Source organism: Triticum urartu, chromosome 7A (assembly GCF_056163025.1).
Source record: "Triticum urartu cultivar PI428250 chromosome 7A, HENAU_Tu73, whole genome shotgun sequence".
Lineage (NCBI taxonomy): Eukaryota > Viridiplantae > Streptophyta > Magnoliopsida > Poales > Poaceae > Triticum > Triticum urartu.
In genome coordinates, this window is record NC_141879.1 from 646,833,987 (window position 1) to 646,851,180 (window position 17,194).

The 17,194-nt window shown below is 44.8% G+C and overlaps 1 protein-coding gene across 1 annotated transcript; it reads left to right on the forward strand.

Moving 5' to 3' along the window:
* Positions 1-526: 526 nt before the first annotated feature.
* LOC125529808 (egg cell-secreted protein 1.4-like) lies at positions 527-1,313 on the forward strand. Its single transcript, XM_048690968.2, has one exon. It carries the CDS (start codon positions 660-662, stop codon positions 1,152-1,154), a length of 495 nt encoding a protein of 164 aa, XP_048546925.1. The 5' UTR covers positions 527-659; the 3' UTR covers positions 1,155-1,313.
* The last annotated feature ends 15,881 nt before the right edge of the window (positions 1,314-17,194 follow it).

The following is a 17,194-nucleotide window of genomic DNA, read 5'->3' on the forward strand; positions in this document are numbered from 1 at the left end:
TTATCATTTAAGCCCGACCTGCTTGGCCCATTGGCCTCGACTTCTTGGGCCGGGTCAGCGACCCGGCAGGCCGACCCCCCGACCCGCTTGGCCCATTGGCCTTGACTTTTTGGGCCGGGTCAGCGACCCGGCAGGCCGACCCGGCGCAGTCCCATCTTGATGCACGAGAAAAATGGTGTCGCTAGTACTCAAAAAAAAAGAAGCAAAATGGTGTCGCTAAGGAAAAAAGAAAAGAGGGAGCAGATACGGTGGGGCATCAGTACGGAAACAAACCGATGGGTACGGGAAATGGAAAAATAGATACAGTAGACGATGGGCTATCTGTAATGGAAAAAATATACAGTTTTTCTAAAGCATCACGTCTAGACGTGGCATAAATATTGCAAACCTAAGTATGTCATTGATCACACGCAGAGATTCGTGTGGATATTTTTTTTCTTTTCTTTCTTTCATGCTTTTTTTTGAGAATTTCTTTTTTTCATGCTTGATTGAGTAATGCAATGGGTATCGTCAATCGGTAGGGAAAACCAGAATGGGAAACGAACGGACGTACGACCTTCCATCTTCCGAAACTGAGCAAATGAGAGTTACTACCCTGCCGGTGATCGTCGCCCTTCATAAATAGGGCAGCTGCGCACTACGTAGAGTCGATCAACAGCATGGCCTCGTCAGGCTCTCTCCTTCCCACCCTGCTGGCGTTGCTCCTGCTCCAGGTCGCCGCCACTGCGTCGGCGGCGACTACGACGAATTTCGTCCGGGCGGCCGACCTCGCCGAGCGGCTGGAGGGAGCGGTGACGCGGAAGTGCTGGGAGGCGCTGCTGGACATCAGGTCGTGCACGGGGGAGATCATCCTCTTCTTCCTCAACGGCGAGGCGTACCTGGGGCCCGGCTGCTGCCGCGCCATCCGCGTCATCGAGCAGCGCTGCTGGGCCGCCGACCTCATGCTGTCCGTCATCGGGTTCACCCCGGAGGAGGGGGACATGCTCAAGGGCTACTGCGACGCGGGCGACGACGACAACGGGCCTCACCATAGCGTCGGCGGATCATCTCCGGCCCCGCCGCCTCATCGTGCTCTTGGCGCCGACGGCGTTGCAAGTGGCGGCACCGTGGCCGCCGCGGCGGGAAGGAAAGGGCTCGGTTCGCCGTTAGGCTGAGTAGTACTACTAGTATGCAGTGTGTGTCCACGTCCAGACGTCCTTCCACATAGGTTCTCGTGGGTCCTGCCACGCTTGTTGCGAAGCTTGAAGGCGAGTGGATTCTCTGCGTTTTGTTCGTGTAACCAAATCGAGTTGCCTATTGCTAACCCCAGCAAATTAATAAGATCCAATAATATTTATGTATTGAAAGGTGTACTGTTAGTACTAGTTTACATCATATTAATGTGTTGATTTTCTCTTGAAGTAACATTTTGAGCAACAAAATTTTGATTTCAAACGTGACACCCAATCAAAATCACGGACTTGACATGGTAAAAATTAAAGTCGCTGGGCAAGGCACGTTCAGTTGTTCAAACCAAACCGTGCATAGTCTACACAAGCGTGGTAGAGCAGCCAACAGCCTGTCTCTGTTACGCTCAATTTACCTAGCCGGGGGGAGGGGGTGGATAGGTAGGGGCATAGGAGCCGTCGGAGTAGTTCTTCCTAAATCTCCAATCCATCGGCGCTTCAATTTATTCTTCCGTCACCCCCAATCCATCGATACTTCATTTTATGTAGCCTAGGTGGTGTCACGCAAGTGTGAGAAGAGTCGTGCCATTCTTCTCTAGCGTTAGCGTCTTGTGGTGTTTTGTAGTTAGGCCTAGGTTCCTCCCTCCTTCGACGGTGGCTTCACACGAGAGAGAAAAACTCTCTCCCGACGTCCTCCCGAAGGTGGCACGGGGCGACCTAGAGTTTATCACACATTGTTGAATCTCAATGTAATTATCATGGCTGATTAATGAAAAGTTCAAGTATGTTTGGTTTATGCCCAAGGTTGCCCACCAAAGAATTGGCTAGCCAAAATTTTGGTTGAGGGTTTGGTTGCCAATGATTTGGCCAACATTGGCAAGAAAAATAAACTAGAGTTGGCTAGACTTCATTGGCATGCCCAAAAAAGGCAACAATCCAGAAGACCAATCTTTGGGTCATGATCAAAATTTTGGTAGGACGCACTTTGGCAACAATCGAAACACACCCTTCCTTTCTCGCAAAAAAAGCTAACTCGAGGGGACCTAGAGTCCACGCTATCACCCCCTTCCTCCCTCCACCGTTGCCACCATCGGAGACTGCCTCCGCCATGCCTAAGGAGGGGGAGAGGAGCAGGTGGGCAGGTACCCTATGGCGGTGGGAGGGGGTTGCCGCGCGTCACTAGTAGAAAATGGGCCTATTGTCCCGGTTCGTAAGGGCCTTTTGTCCCGATTCCTGAACCGAGACTAAAGGGTCGGTACTAATGCCCTGTCCCTTTAGTCCCGGTTCAATTCAGAACTGGGACAGATGGGCCTCCACGTGGCCTGTGCGCGGAGCCCAGGCAGGAGGGCCTTTGGTCCCGGTTGGTGGCACCAACCGGGACCAATAGGCATCCACGCGTCAGCATTTCTGTGGCTGGGGTTTTTGTTTTTTTTAAAGGGGGGGGCACTAGTAGAAAACAGGGCTTTGGTCCAGGCCGGGTCAGCCCATTAGTCCCGGTTCGGTCCAGAACCGGGACCAATGGGGGCATTGGTCCCGGTTCGTGAGCCCAGAGGGCCGGCCGGGCCACGTGGGCCATTGGTCCCGGTTCATCTGGACCTTTTGGTCCCGGTTGGTGGGACGAACCGGGACCAATGGGCCTCGCTCCTGGCCCACCACCATTGGTCCCGGTTGGTGGCTTGAACCGGGACCAAAGGCTCCCCTTTAGTCCCGGTTCATGCCACCAACCGGGACCAATGAGGTGCCTATATATACCCCCTCGCGTAAGAGCAGAGCACACTGCTCTGTTTTTTTCTGGCCGAGGGGGAGAGGGCTTGGTGGTGCTCTAGCTCACCTCCTATGCACACAAGGTGTTCGATGGAATGCCCGAGCCACACTACTTAAACTTTCTCCTCTCCAAGCTCGACCTCCAAACTCCATTTTCCACAATATTTGTCTAGGTTTAGCGGTCCGTCACGGCCCGTCCCTGTCTTCACCGCCGTCGATCACCCGCGCCGAGCTCATCGCCGGCACCACCATGGTGAGTCTCTTGTTCTTATCTTCTTTCTGAAAGGAAAAATATTCTTACTTGTATGTTTACATAGATACTTGTATTATTTTCTTACTTTTATTATTGCATCTTATATAGTGCGATGGTTTTGGTATCCGCCCCCGTCGGCCCTCGTCCTGTCTATGATTCGGATGTGGTATATATATTATCTTTATAACTATTGGTTCATTTATTGTTTATGAAAATTATGCCGACCAACGTGACATAGATTTTATTTATGTAGTTTGTATGTGAATCGGAAATGCCAACCGACCCTATTGTCGAGAGGTTAAATTTAGTTGAAGAAGAAAACAATTTGTTGAAGGAAAAAATAAAAAAATTGAGGAGGAGAAGATGATATTGGAGTTGCATGTTGCGGATGTCGTCGATGATCACAAGATCAAGATGGATGCAATGCGCTTGAAGATTAGAAAGATTAGAAAATATGCCATTCATACCGAGGCTTGGTATCATTATGCCGTTGGATCAATTGTTACCTTGGTTGCGATTATGATCGCGTTTGTTTTCGCATTGAAATGTTTTACATAGTTTCAATGTATGGTTTAATTAATTAGATGTTGTGGAGAGCTATATGTTGTTAGATGAGAACTATGTATGCACTTTGGTTTTAATGTGATGATGAACTTCTAGTAATTTGGAAACTTAATTATATATAATGCACGTAGATGAACCGGCAATGGATGTACGGTGATAGACACACATGCGAGTACATTAAGGGCGTGCATGAGTTTCTTGATGCGGCTGAGGCAAACAAGCAGAATTGTTTTATGTGTTGTCCATGCACTGAATGTGGGAATACGAGGTCTTACTCTAACTGGAAAATCCTTCACTCCCACCTGCTTTACAAGGGTTTCATGCCACACTATAATGTTTGGGGGAGGCACGGAGAAATAGGGGTTATGATGGAAGACGACGAAGAAGAAGAGTACGATGACAACTATGTGCCCCCTGAATACGGTGATGCTGCAACGCGGGGAGCTGGTGAAGATAAAGAGGAACTAGACGATGTGCCCAATGATGCTGCAACGGGTGAAGCTGCTGAAGATCAAGAGGAACTAGACGATTTGCCCGATGATGATGATCTCCGCCGGGTCATTGTCGATGCAAGGACGCAATGCAAAAATTAAAAGGAGAAGCTGAAGTTCGATCGCATGTTAGAGGATCACAAAAAAGGGTTGTACCCCAATTACGAAGATGGCAACACAAAGCTCGGTACCGTACTGAAATTGCTGCAGTGGAAGGCAGAGAATGTTGTGGCTGACAAAGGATTTGAGAAGCTACTGAAAATATTGAAGAAGAAGCTTCCAAAGGATAACGAATTGCCCGGTAGTACATACGCAGCAAAGATGGTCGTATGCCCTCTAGGATTCGAGGTGGAGAAGATACATGCATGCCCTAATGACTGCATCCTCTACCGCGGTGCATACAAGGATCTGAACGCATGCCCGGTATGCGGTGCATTGCGGTATAAGATCAGACGAGATGACCCTGGTCATGTTGACGGCGAGCCCCCAGGAAGAGGGTTCCTGCGAAGGTGATGTGGTATGCTCCTATAATACCACGGTTGAAATGTCTGTTCAGAAACGAAGAGCATGCCAAGTTGATGCGATGGCACAGTGAGAACCGAAAGAAAGATGGGAAGTTGAGAGCACCCGCTGACGGGTCGCAGTGGAGAAAAATCGAGAGAAAGTACTGGGATGAGTTTGCAAAGGATCCAAGGAATGTATGGTTTGCTTTAAGTGCGGATGGCATTAATCCTTTCGGGGAGCAGAGCAGCAATCACAGCACCTGGCCCGTGACTCTATGTATGTATAACCTTCCTCCTTGGATGTGCATGAAGCGGAAGTTCATTATGATGCCAGTTCTCATCCAAGGCCCTAAGCAACCCGGCAACGACATTGATGTGTACCTAAGGCCATTAGTTGAAGAACTTTTACAGCTGTGGAATGGAAACGGTGTACGTATGTGGGATGAGCACAGACAGGAGGAATTTAACCTAAAGGCGTTGCTGTTCGTGACCATCAACGATTGGCCCGCTCTCAGTAACCTTTCAGGACAGACAAACAAAGGATACCACGCATGCACGCACTGTTTAGATGACACTGAAAGTATATACCTGGACAAATGCAGGAAGAATGTGTACCTGGGCCATCGTTGATTTCTTCCGACCAACCATCAATGTCGAAAGAAAGGAAATCATTTCAAAGGCGAGGCAGATCATCGAAAGAAGCCCGCCATGCGTACCGGTGATCACGTACTTGCTATGGTCAATGATTTACACGTAATCTTTGGAAAGGGTCCCGGTGGACTAGCTGTTCTGAATGACGTTGAGGGACACGCACCCATGTGGAAGAAGAAATCTATATTTTGGGACCTACCTTACTGGAAAGACCTAGAGGTCCGCTCTTCAATCGACGTGATGCACATGATGAAGAACCTTTGCGTGAACCTGCTAGGCTTCTTGGGCGTGTATGGGAAGACAAAAGATACACCTGAGGCACGGGAGGACCTGCAACATTTGCACGAAAAAGACGGCATGCCTCCGAAGCAGTATAAAGGTCCTGCCAGCAACGCTCTTACGAAAGAAGAGAAAGAAATCTTCTTTGAATGCCTGCTCAGTATGAAGGTCACGACTGGCTTCTCGTCGAATATAAAGGGAATAATAAATATGCCAGAGAAAAAGTTTCAGAACCTAAAGTCTCATGACTGCCACGTGATTATGACGCAACTACTTGCAGTTGCATTGAGGGGGCTTCTACCGGAAAATGTCCGATTAGCCATTGTGAAGCTATGTGCATTCCTCAATGCAATCTCTCAGAAGGTGATCGATCCAGAAATCGTACCAAGGCTAAGGAGTGATGTGGTGCAATGTCTTGTCAGTTTCGAGCTGGTGTTCCCACCATCCTTCTTCAATATCATGATGCACGTCCTAGTTCATCTAGTCGATGAGATTGTCATCCTGGGGCCCGTATTTCTACACAATATGTTTCCCTTTGAGAGGTTCATGGGAGTCCTAAAGAAATATGTCCGTAACTGCGCTAGGCCAGAAGGAAGCATCTCCATGGGCCATCAAACAGAGGATGTTATCGGGTTTTGTGTTGACTTCATTCCTGGCCTTAAGAAGATAGGTCTCCCTAAATCGCGGTATGAGGGGAGACTGACTGGAAAAGGCACTCTTGGAAGTGACTCAATAATATGCAGGGACGGATATTCTTGGTCTCAAGCACACTACACAGTTCTACAGAACTCTACCTTGGTGACCCCGTATGTCGATGAACACAAGAACAGTGTCACGACCGATTTTCCAATAAAAATATTTATTGAGAAACCAATCTTTTGAGTCCAGTATGAGAAAAATTCTCCTTACCGGTAGACAAATTCTTGATACAATAAGCCAGTAGCATAAAATATATTACAAGGTCGAACGTCGAGGTGAGGCTCGATGAATTTATTTGGTAGCGGAAGCGGATATAATACAGTGACCAAATCCAGGGTCGCACGAGACTGACTGGGACTCCTCTAGGCATCGGACTCGCTATCAAATTCTTCATCCATGAGATCGCCTTCGTCAGCATCTGGCCAAATCAACAAGCCAGTGAGTACTTTGATAGTACTCGCAAGACAGTTCGGACGTAAGATATAACAAATGCATGCATGAATGCGTCATGATTAATTCACCAATGTAAATTCAAAAATTAGCATAACGAAGTAAGTAAAAGGGAAACGGCGGTAGTCCGCCTGAAATCCCAACAAAACATAAATGAAAACCGATCGGGTGTCTGAAGCGACGCCTCGAAAGGTGAACAAATAAATATAAGGAAATGATGCCACAGTCGGGCATCTTAGCGACACCACATAAAGGGCTTTAAAAGAAATGCCACAGTCGAACGTCGGGGCGACATCACAGAAAGGGCTTTAAAAGAAATACCACAGTCGGGAGTCTTAGCGACACCACATAAAGGGCTTTAAAAGAAATGCCACAGTCGGACGTCGGGGCGACATCACAGAAAGGGCTTTAAAAGAAATGCCACAGTCGGACGTCGGGGCGACATCACAGAGAGGGCTTTTATTGAAAGTAAGTAATAACAATACCACAGTCGGACTTCTGAGCGACATCGCAGAAAGGGCTTTTATTCACAAGGAAATAATGCTCATAATAAATATTCAATTCATGAAAATAAACGGGTTAGTCCATCCACAGGAATAATCATTTAACCGGACTTAGCACTCATGCGATTCACCGGGGTCTCTGCCATCAAAACTGACATTTGGTCAGGATAAGTTAATATCGAACTTGGACATGGAATAGATGATTCGAAGGAATATATGACTCTGCAGAGTTTGTACAAAATTTTTCCCACAGCCAACGGATTTCCGTAGTCACGAAGGACTAGTTCCGTTTACGGTTTTTCGGAAGAAAACACAGCTAACCAGTACACACCCATCCTACCTCCCGATGCTAGGAATCACCCTAGACATCGTCCAAGAAAAACTTTTGAGACGGGGAGATCACAATCTCGAATAGCATGGGATCAAATTTATATACACGCGCTCTAAGGGGTGCCCCCCTCTCGGTCCCAACCGGAAACACCCATGCCCCCTGACCGGATGACTGGCTTTAATCCAGGGCCATGGAACCATCATCACGGCCTCTCCTTTTTGGTGTGTACCAGGTAAGAGGTTTACAACTTACTACGCCATATTCCTTGCGGAAAACATGTGGTAGTATAGGGGAGGAAGAATGGAAGGAACTGGAATGATACGGGTTGACACTGAAGTCATATAGTCTAGTGTAAGACTGGCATGCTACAACACTGCCATCTTACCCATCCTCATGCCAACACATGGCCATTCATACTCACATCCATCCACTTATGGATCATCGAACTCACTTACCTCAACAATGCATGGAAATAACGTTCATCGGTATGCTCAACAACATGCCATAAGACTAACTAAATGCAAAACATGCCAAGACACTCATCATATCAAAAGTTCAAACATGCTTGCCTGGTTCGGAGTAGTCGGAGCCTAGCTCGGTGAAGTTCGCGGCTCCGTCACCTCCTTCGGTATCTACGGTATAAAGAAAATATATGCGCTATCGTAAATACCAAGAGGTGCACAAAAAGTATTCCAAATATTTTTCAAATAAATCTGATAAAAAACTAGACAAAATTTTAAAGAGGACAGAAAAAGAATCAATCAAAAATACTTTTCTGTTTAAAAGTTATAAAGGTTTTTGTCCAGGGACTCATCTGTAATGAAACAGAAGGTTTCCAGGGGCTAGCTTATAAAAACAGAAAACTTTCCAGTCTTTAATACGCCAGCCCAGAGGGGAAAGCGTATTTTTCCCGAAGGCGTTTTCAGAAAACGATTCGTTTAAAAGGATCTGAGAGGCTGACGGGCGGGTCCCACTCGTCAGGTTTAAACTTTCAAATGGGGGACGAAGCTCGTCGGCGCCCGAGAGCCGCGGTGGTCGCCGGCGGCGATCCACGGCGAGGCAGGGAGATCGGAGGGTACCTCCGTGTTCAGGGCGCCCTTCCGCGTCAGTTGGTGGTGGTGGTGGCGGTCGGCGAGCACCACGTCGACGGCGAGCCTTGCTCCGGCGGACGGCGGTTCGGGTGGTCGTGGGACTCGTCGGAGAGAGCTGCGAAGGCCAAATTGAGGAGGGGGTTAGCTTACTGGGTGCTAGAGGGGGCTACTGACGGGGTTTGGGCGCCGGAGACGGCCTCACCGGAGCGAATCGAGCTGGTGGCCGAGGCGGATCGGGGCGGCCGGAGTCGGGGGAGGAGACCTCCTCGAGGTCCTCCTGGTGGCTTGGCAGGGTCTTGGAGAGGTGCAGTGAGGGTGTGGGGGTCGTGAGCGAGCTCGGGGTCCTTTTTATAGGCGATTCGAGGCGGTGGCCGTGAACGGGGATCTCCGGTGAAGGTTACGGCGGCGCAGTGCTTGGTCGGGGAAGATTAGGGAGTTGGGCGTCATCGTGGAGGTCCACCGGTTCCATTTAGGTGCTAACTAGGCTTGGATTTGGTGCTTAGGGCGAGCTCGACAGAACGGGGCGGCGCGGGCCCGTCGGCGGCAGGGAGCGTGCCCAGTGCCTGCCGGGCCACGGCGACGGTGCAACGGGGTGTGCTGGCGTGCATGAGGCCACGCGGAGCTACCAGGAGGATTGGGCGGCGCCGAACGGCGTTGAGCCGCCGTTCTGCTCTCTGTCGGCCGCTACGGTGGTTCGGCCGCCGCAAGACACGCCGGCACAGGCAGGCCAGGGCGCCGCCGACGCCGGGAAGGCGCCAAGCGCACGTGTGGTGCTCCAGACAGGAGGAAGAGGCGGCGAGGAACGTGCCAAGGGCACTGTCTACGCGTGATTGAAACTGACAAAGGAAAACGACACTGAACTCTGAATTTTTCTGAAAATGAACAGCAACAGTGCACGCCAAGTGTTCGACAGAATGAATTTGGCCTCTGGGGATTTTTCCTTGAGCTGATTTTTGGTGGAGTGGCTACTCATTGCTCCAGTAGGCTGCCTGAATTTTGGTGGAATTTTTGGAGAAGTGTAGATATGAATTTCACCAAATTTGGCAAATCTGGTCCAAACTTGCAGAGACTGAAATTTGAAAAATTTGAAAAGAGGAGGAGTGGATCAAGATGGTTCTGGGTTGTGGGTACAAAGGACTATCCAGGAGAGTTGGTTTGAGGTCAAAACTCAAATGCAAAAGGGTACTTGCTTTGAAAATCTCTCAGGCTCCAAATAATTTGCAGAAATGATTTGAGGGGAAAAATAATTAGAATAAAATCCAAAACTTGCTTGGATTAGTTGGGACAGAGAACTTAGGTTGATTACAAGGAGGAGGGGAGGTTTTGGAGGGGTTTTACCACATGGGCAAAATACAAAGTCATGGGTGGTTTCCAAGATATGAAAATCCCAAATATTCATAGAGTTTCTTTTTAAAAGAAAAATATTAAACTCCCAAAATAATTAGAGAGAGAACCAACAGAGAAGAAGTTTTCAAAAGATCAAACACCATAGTTTGAAGAAAAATAAAATCCTTGCCAAAGAAAAGGAAGTTTTTAAGAGGAAGGATTTCTGGAAAAGAAATTTTAAATGCCCTCTTAAAAAAAAATTCAACAAAGTTTTTGATGAAAACCAATTAAAATTTTTGGAGTGTCACAAACAGTCTGCGCTCCAAATACTCAGAGCAGTGCGACGACTGGATTACATGTAAACACATCAGGACTTTCAGCAGTTGGTTGCAAACACGTCTCAGAGGTGACAACACTGTTTGTGATGAGTTGTACTTGTTGTCCAGGGGACCATCTTTGACTGTATTGACTTACAAAGGATATGAGATAAATGGGAATACATTTTACACGATCGCCCAAGATCAAAAGAGCACCAACCAAAACAGCGGTGTCCGCTTTGATGCAGGAACCGAGAGCGGAAAGGACACATATTATGGTTACATAGTGGACATATGGAAACTTGACTACGGACCTGATTTTAAGGTCCCTTTGTTTAAGTGCAAATGGGTCAATCTGTCAGGTGGCGGGGTACAGGTAGACCCACAGTACGGAATGACAACAGTGGATCTGAAAAATCTTGGGTACACTGACGAACCGTTCGTCCTAGCCAATGATGTGGCACGGGTTATCTATGTGAAGGACATACCAAACCGAGAAAAGGAAAGGATAAGGAAGCGAATACATCATACGATGAGCCAAAGCGCCACATAGTTCTTTCAGGAAAAAGGGACCACTAGTGCAGAACCGGGCAATAGCACTGGTTCGTAAGGCCCTTTAGTGCCGGTTCCATAACCGGCACTAAAGTGTGGTCACTAAAGGCCCCCCCCCCTTTAGTACAGGTTCAGCATGAACCGGTGCTAAAGGGAAACCACGTGGCACGAGCCAGCTCCGGGGGCCGGGAGCCCTTTAGTACCGGTTGGTAACACCAACCGATACTAAATGTTTGTGGGTTTTTGTTTTATTTTGTATTTTTCAATTAAATTTGTGTTATCAATTTAATTTAGGATTGTTTTACGTTATAATGAGTTGTAGTCGTCATCATCATCATCATCATCATCATTATCGCATATTAATAAATAAATAAACTCTAGCTAGCTAAAAATCATCGTAGTCGTCTAATTACCACTATTTAATCATCATAGTCATTACCGCTAGCTATCTAATCATCACCAACACTGGCTAGCTTAAAGAGGAAACATTCACTTTGTAACAGAAGCAAAGATATCATCGAGTTCAACATAATCATCACCAACATCGAAGTTCAGGACACGGACATGAGACACTAATTAAAAGCATGAACTAGTGCTGCTCCCTCTCAGGTAGAATAGCATAGAACATGTATAGCTCTCCTGATTCATCATACTGGAGCATGCAGATGAATCTGTCTTCTAATCTTGGGTTGCGCTTCTCCTTGCTGCCCCCTAGTACTTCTCTGCGATCGTTAACAATTTTGCTCCAATCTTTCACTATTAAGCATTCTTCGCTTTCAGAAATCCTGAATGCACTCATGTGCAATGTAGGATATCTTGGCCGTAAGCTAACCATTGACATGTCACCTTGAGTCTCGATCCACTGAGGCACAACTGTCATCGGAAGTCCCTGTTGAAGAACATCGTATAGTAATTAATATACTAAGCAATGAAAGTTTAGCTTCAAAAATAATGTATGCAAAAGATGCACTAATTAAGGACAAATAGTTAAAATCTTACCATCTTTCGATTATAGATGTGACCGTAGTTCAATACGATCACCATTGGTCGCACGTTTTGAGTACTAACATTTCTAAGTTCAGGAAAAAAATTTGTCTTGACAGTATTAAGATCCTCAAGCCATGAAACATAATGACTTATCTCCTCGCAGTTTAGTTGAGCCCCGGGGCAGTAGTAGGTCCTGTCTACCAAGCGCCGGACATGTTTGCTTGAACCGAAATAAGCTGACAATAGAAATTAGTTGTCAACTATTTTTGAATAAACTGTATCAAAGACATAAACATATGCATGCATGGTTGAGAAAAACTCACATAATGGTAGACCTGGAGGCGTTTGCACATTGACCCAGATGTCTATATTACCTTCAATATCATCTTCCAGACGAATATCAAAGGTGACAACCATACCAGGCTCAAATGCATAAGCCTTGCATAGTGCTTGCCAAGTTTTGCATTCAAAATGGGTGTATGTGTCTCCATTATATAATTTCACGTTGAAAGTATACCCATGCTCCGTCTTCAAGTAAACTCTCTTTACCTCCATATCATCTATAGCACTAAAACCTATCTTATCCAAGACAAAAATTCTTGCATGGCAGGGGATGCGCTAGTAGAATAGTGAAAATTTAAAATTATAAGTTGAAGCAAATGAAGCATAAGTTTTGCATTCAAATAATAATTGACAAAGTGACTTACTGTATCAACTTCGAATGTCTCATCCAGCTTGATGCTGAAGCGCCTACCATCAACAAGAAAATTTATGTCGCACAGGCCGCACTGGTCTTCACAGTGTTCACACATAATGAAATCTTTTTCGTCGTCAGATGACATTTCCTATGTTCATATAGGTGAAATATTAAACACCTGTTACTATCTAACATTAATTAATATCTAGCCAAATATATATTCATCTAACATTTGACATTAATATATCAAACTATATTCATCTCTAACAATTGACATTACTATATATTTAACTTTTCTATCTAATTCATCTAACATTCGACATTAATCTAACATTTATATATACTCAAAATATATAAAAAATTAAATAAACAGAAAAAATCATTAACAAATAATATTTTAATTAGATCATCAAATCTCAGATACCTAAATTTTCTTACTAAAAATAAACTAGTTATATTAATTATTGAACTATAGTTCAAATCTCATATACCTAAATAAACTAGTTATATTAATTATTGAACTAGTTCAAATCTCATATACCTAAATAAACTAGTTCGACAATTTTCTTACTAAAAATAAACTAGTTATATTAATTATTGAACTAGTTCAAATCTCATATACCTAAATAAACTAGTTCGATAATTTTCTTACTAAAAATAAACTAGTTATATTAATTATTCAACTAGTTCAAATCTCTAGTTCGACAATTTTCTATCTAGCTAATTCATCTGACATTCGACATTAATCAAACATTCGATCATCTAATTAACTTTTCTAAAAACAAAAAATAAGTATAAAAAAATGTGTGTGTGTGTGTATGTGTGTGTATAGTGTGTACGTATATATGCATGTGTGTGTATGTGTGTATGTGTGCGGCCCCGTACGCCGCCGCCCCGTACGTACGAGCGGGGGCGCCGGCATACGGGGCGGGGGCGGCGGCGTACGTACGGGCGGGGGCGCCGCCATACGGGCCGGGTGCGACGACGACGGACGGCGGCGCGGCGGGTATACACGAGAGCGAGAGACGTACGGGACCGCGGCGGGACGACGACGGACGGCGGCGCGCGGCATTCGGGGCAGCGGCGCGAGACGGCGGCGCGCGGCATTCGGGGCAGCGGCGCGAGACGGCGACGACGACGGGCGGCGGCGGGGACAGCGACGACAACGACGGACGACGGGCGACGGGGGCGAGGACGGGTTCGAGCGGCGCGCGAGAGGTTAGAGACGAAAGAAGTGGGAGATCTAACTAAATTTTCGTAAGTGTTGTATATATAGGAGAGGCCTTTAGTACCGGTTGGAGCCACCAGCCGGTACTAAAGGCCAACTTTGGCCAGGCCAAGAAGCGGGAAGAGCAGGCCTTTAGTACCGGTTGGTGGTTCCAACCGGTACTAAATGGTGGTCTTTAGTACCGGTTGGAGCCACCAACCGGTACTAAAGGCCTCGCGCTGCCACCCCAAAGTTTAGTCCCACCTCGCCGGGCGAAGGGCAGGCGCATTGGTTTATAAACCCAGCCGCGGCTACCTCTTCGAACTCCTCTATATAGCAGGCTTCTGGGCCTAATTAATTAGGGTGCGCTGCCCTGTGAGCCTGCTGGCCCTTCTGGGCCTGCATTTGCACACCCTAGATCTGGCAGGCCCATTGGGCAGCACGCCAACAAATTTTTTATATAGTTTTTTCTTTTCTGCATTATTTATTTTCTTCTATTTATTTTTGAGTAGTTTTTTATATAGTTTTTCCTTTTCTGCATTATTTATTTTCTTCTATTTATTTTTGAGTAATTTTTTTGTATAGTTTTTTTCTTTTCTGCATTATTTCTTTTCTTCTATTTATTTTTTTTCTAGAAATTGAATGTTGCATACTGAACAATTAGGTAAATGACCGAAAAACAACAAATGATGTCAGAACATGCTGGAAATTGATGACGTCGCTTTGAATGCTGCATACTAAACACAAAAGAAGTCTGGAGTTCAAATAAGTTTAAAAAACATTGAAGTGGCCATGTAACAGATGAGTTCTCGTCCGAAACACTGATACTCTGAAAGAGTTTGTCCAGTTTGTACACGAAGTGCGTCTAGTTTTTGTCGTGACCCTCTCTACTCTTTCGCGCATGCTATGCGGGTGATATGATGATACCATGCCAAGTTTCAACATTTTCAGGATTCATTTTGTAGTGATTTTCAATTTCACGGTCATTTAGCTCTCTAAACAATTAGGGAAATGACCGAAAAACAACAAATGATGTCAGAACATGTTGGAAATTGATGACGTCGCTTTGAATGCTGCATACTAAACACAAAAGAAGTCTGGAGTTCAAATAAGTTTAAAAAACATTGAAGTGGCCATGTAATAGATGAGTTCTCGTCCGAAACCCTGATACTCTGAAAGAGTTTGTCCAGTTTGTACACGAAGTGCGTCCAGTTTTTGCCGTGACCCTCGCTACTCTTTCGCGCATGCTATGCGTGTGATATGATGATACCACGCCAAGTTTCAACATTTTCAGGATTCATTTTGTAGTGATTTTCAATTTCACGGTCATTTAGCTCTCTAAACAATTAGGTAAATCACCGAAAAACAACAAATGATGTCAGAACATGTTGGAAATTGATGACGTTGCTTTGAATGCTGCATACTAAACACAAAAGAAGTCTGGAGTTCAAATAAGTTTAAAAAACATTGAAGTGGCCATGTAACAGATGAGTTCTCGTCCGAAACTCTGATACTCTGAAAGAGTTTGTCCAGTTTGTACACGAAGTGCATCCAGTTTTTGCCATGACCCTCTCTACTCTTTCGCGCATGCTATGCGGGTGATATGATGATACCATGCCAAGTTTCAACATTTTCAGGATTCATTTTGTAGTGATTTTCAATTTCACGGTTATTTAGCTCTCTAAACAATTAGGTAAATCACCGAAAAACAAAAAATGATGTCAGAACATGTTGGAAATTGATGACGTCGCTTTGAATGCTGCATACTGAACACAAAAGAAGTCCGGAGTTCAAATAAGTTATTAAAAATAAAAAAGAGGTGCAATGCTGGTTAATTTGCTTCAAGCCATTCGGAATAGTGTAGACTGCACTGCACATAGCTCAGTGCAATCTATGCTATTCCGCAAGGCTTGAAGCTAATCAACATGTAGGTGAATATTGCAACTCTTCGTCATTGTCTGTGCACTCACGGCTTATAAACCGCTCATACTGCCTCTCTCTTGGCGAGGTGGGACTAAAAATCAGCTTACAAAGAAACTCTAGTACCGGTTCATGGCATGAACCGGTACTAAAGGTCTTCGTGGGGGGCCCAGACTGACCATAGCCTGACACAGCCTTATTAGTACCGGTTCGTGGCATGAACCGGTACTAAAGGTTACCCATGAACCGGTACTAATGATGCCCGCCCGCCTACCCGTTAGAACCGGCACTAATGGTCACATTAGTGCCGGCTCAAATTCAAACCGGCACTAATGTGCTTCACATTTGACCCTTTTTCTACTAGTGGACATCCTCGGAGTGGACGGTAAGACAAACATGTCTGAAGATTATGAAAAGTTTCATGAAATTCCTCCCTTCAATGTCAAGGCTGACCCAAGCATCCTGATAAACGATGAAGATTATCCATGGTTACGGCGCAATAAGCAAATGACACAAGCGAAGAAAAAGTGAAGACTTTCTCCCGCAACTATTATGATGATACCATGCCAACTTTGTAACACACGAATATGCTATGCCAACTTTTTCAGAGTTCATTTGAAAACTATGAATTTAGGTTGAATTTTCTCTATAAGTGCATCCATGTTCATTTTTTAGTAAAGTTAATCACAAACTTGTGATTCACACAAATTTCAAAGAATTCAAATTTTAACTATTCAAATTTGAAAACTAATGGCACTAACAAAAAGTTTATAATTTTTCTAAAACTAATGGCACTAATAGAAAGTTTATAATTTTCGGAGTTCATTTGGAATTCATTTGAAATGCTTTTCAATTTCAGGGTCTTATAGCTCAAAAAAATCAGTAAATGCATGAAAAATAACAAATGAAGTCAGAAAGGGTTGAAAATTGATGATGTGGCTTTCAATGGTGCATTTTGAACACAGAAAAAATATGGAGTTCAAATAAGTTCAAGAAAATGAAATCCCTTTGTAACAGATGATCTTTCGTCCGAAACCCTGATACTTCGAAAGAGATTGTCCGTTTTGTACACGAAGTGCATCCAGTTTTTGCCGTAACCATCTCAACTTTGTTGCACATGCTATGTGGGTGAAATGATGATACCATGCCAACTTTCAACCTTTTCGGAGTTCATTTGAAATGCTTTTCAATTTCAGGGTCTTATAGTTCAAAAAAGCAAAAGGAATCAACTAAAAAGTTTTTATAAATCTCTAGTATTTTTGAAACTAAACTTATATAAAATTTATGCAACTTAAATTCAGAAAGTATTTTTTGTTCAACACATTAATAGCAAAAAGAATTTAATATCAAAAAGATAAAAAAATTGTTTTTTATTAAAACAGATATTAAAAATAACCTAAAATTACCAAATAGAGTATAATGATAAAACACTGCCCTTTTATT

Excerpts from the sequence above, each read along its gene's own strand:
- LOC125529808 (XM_048690968.2), top strand. The coding sequence starts at position 660 with ATGGCCTCGTCAGGCTCTCTCCTTCCCACCCTGCTGGCGTTGCTCCTG.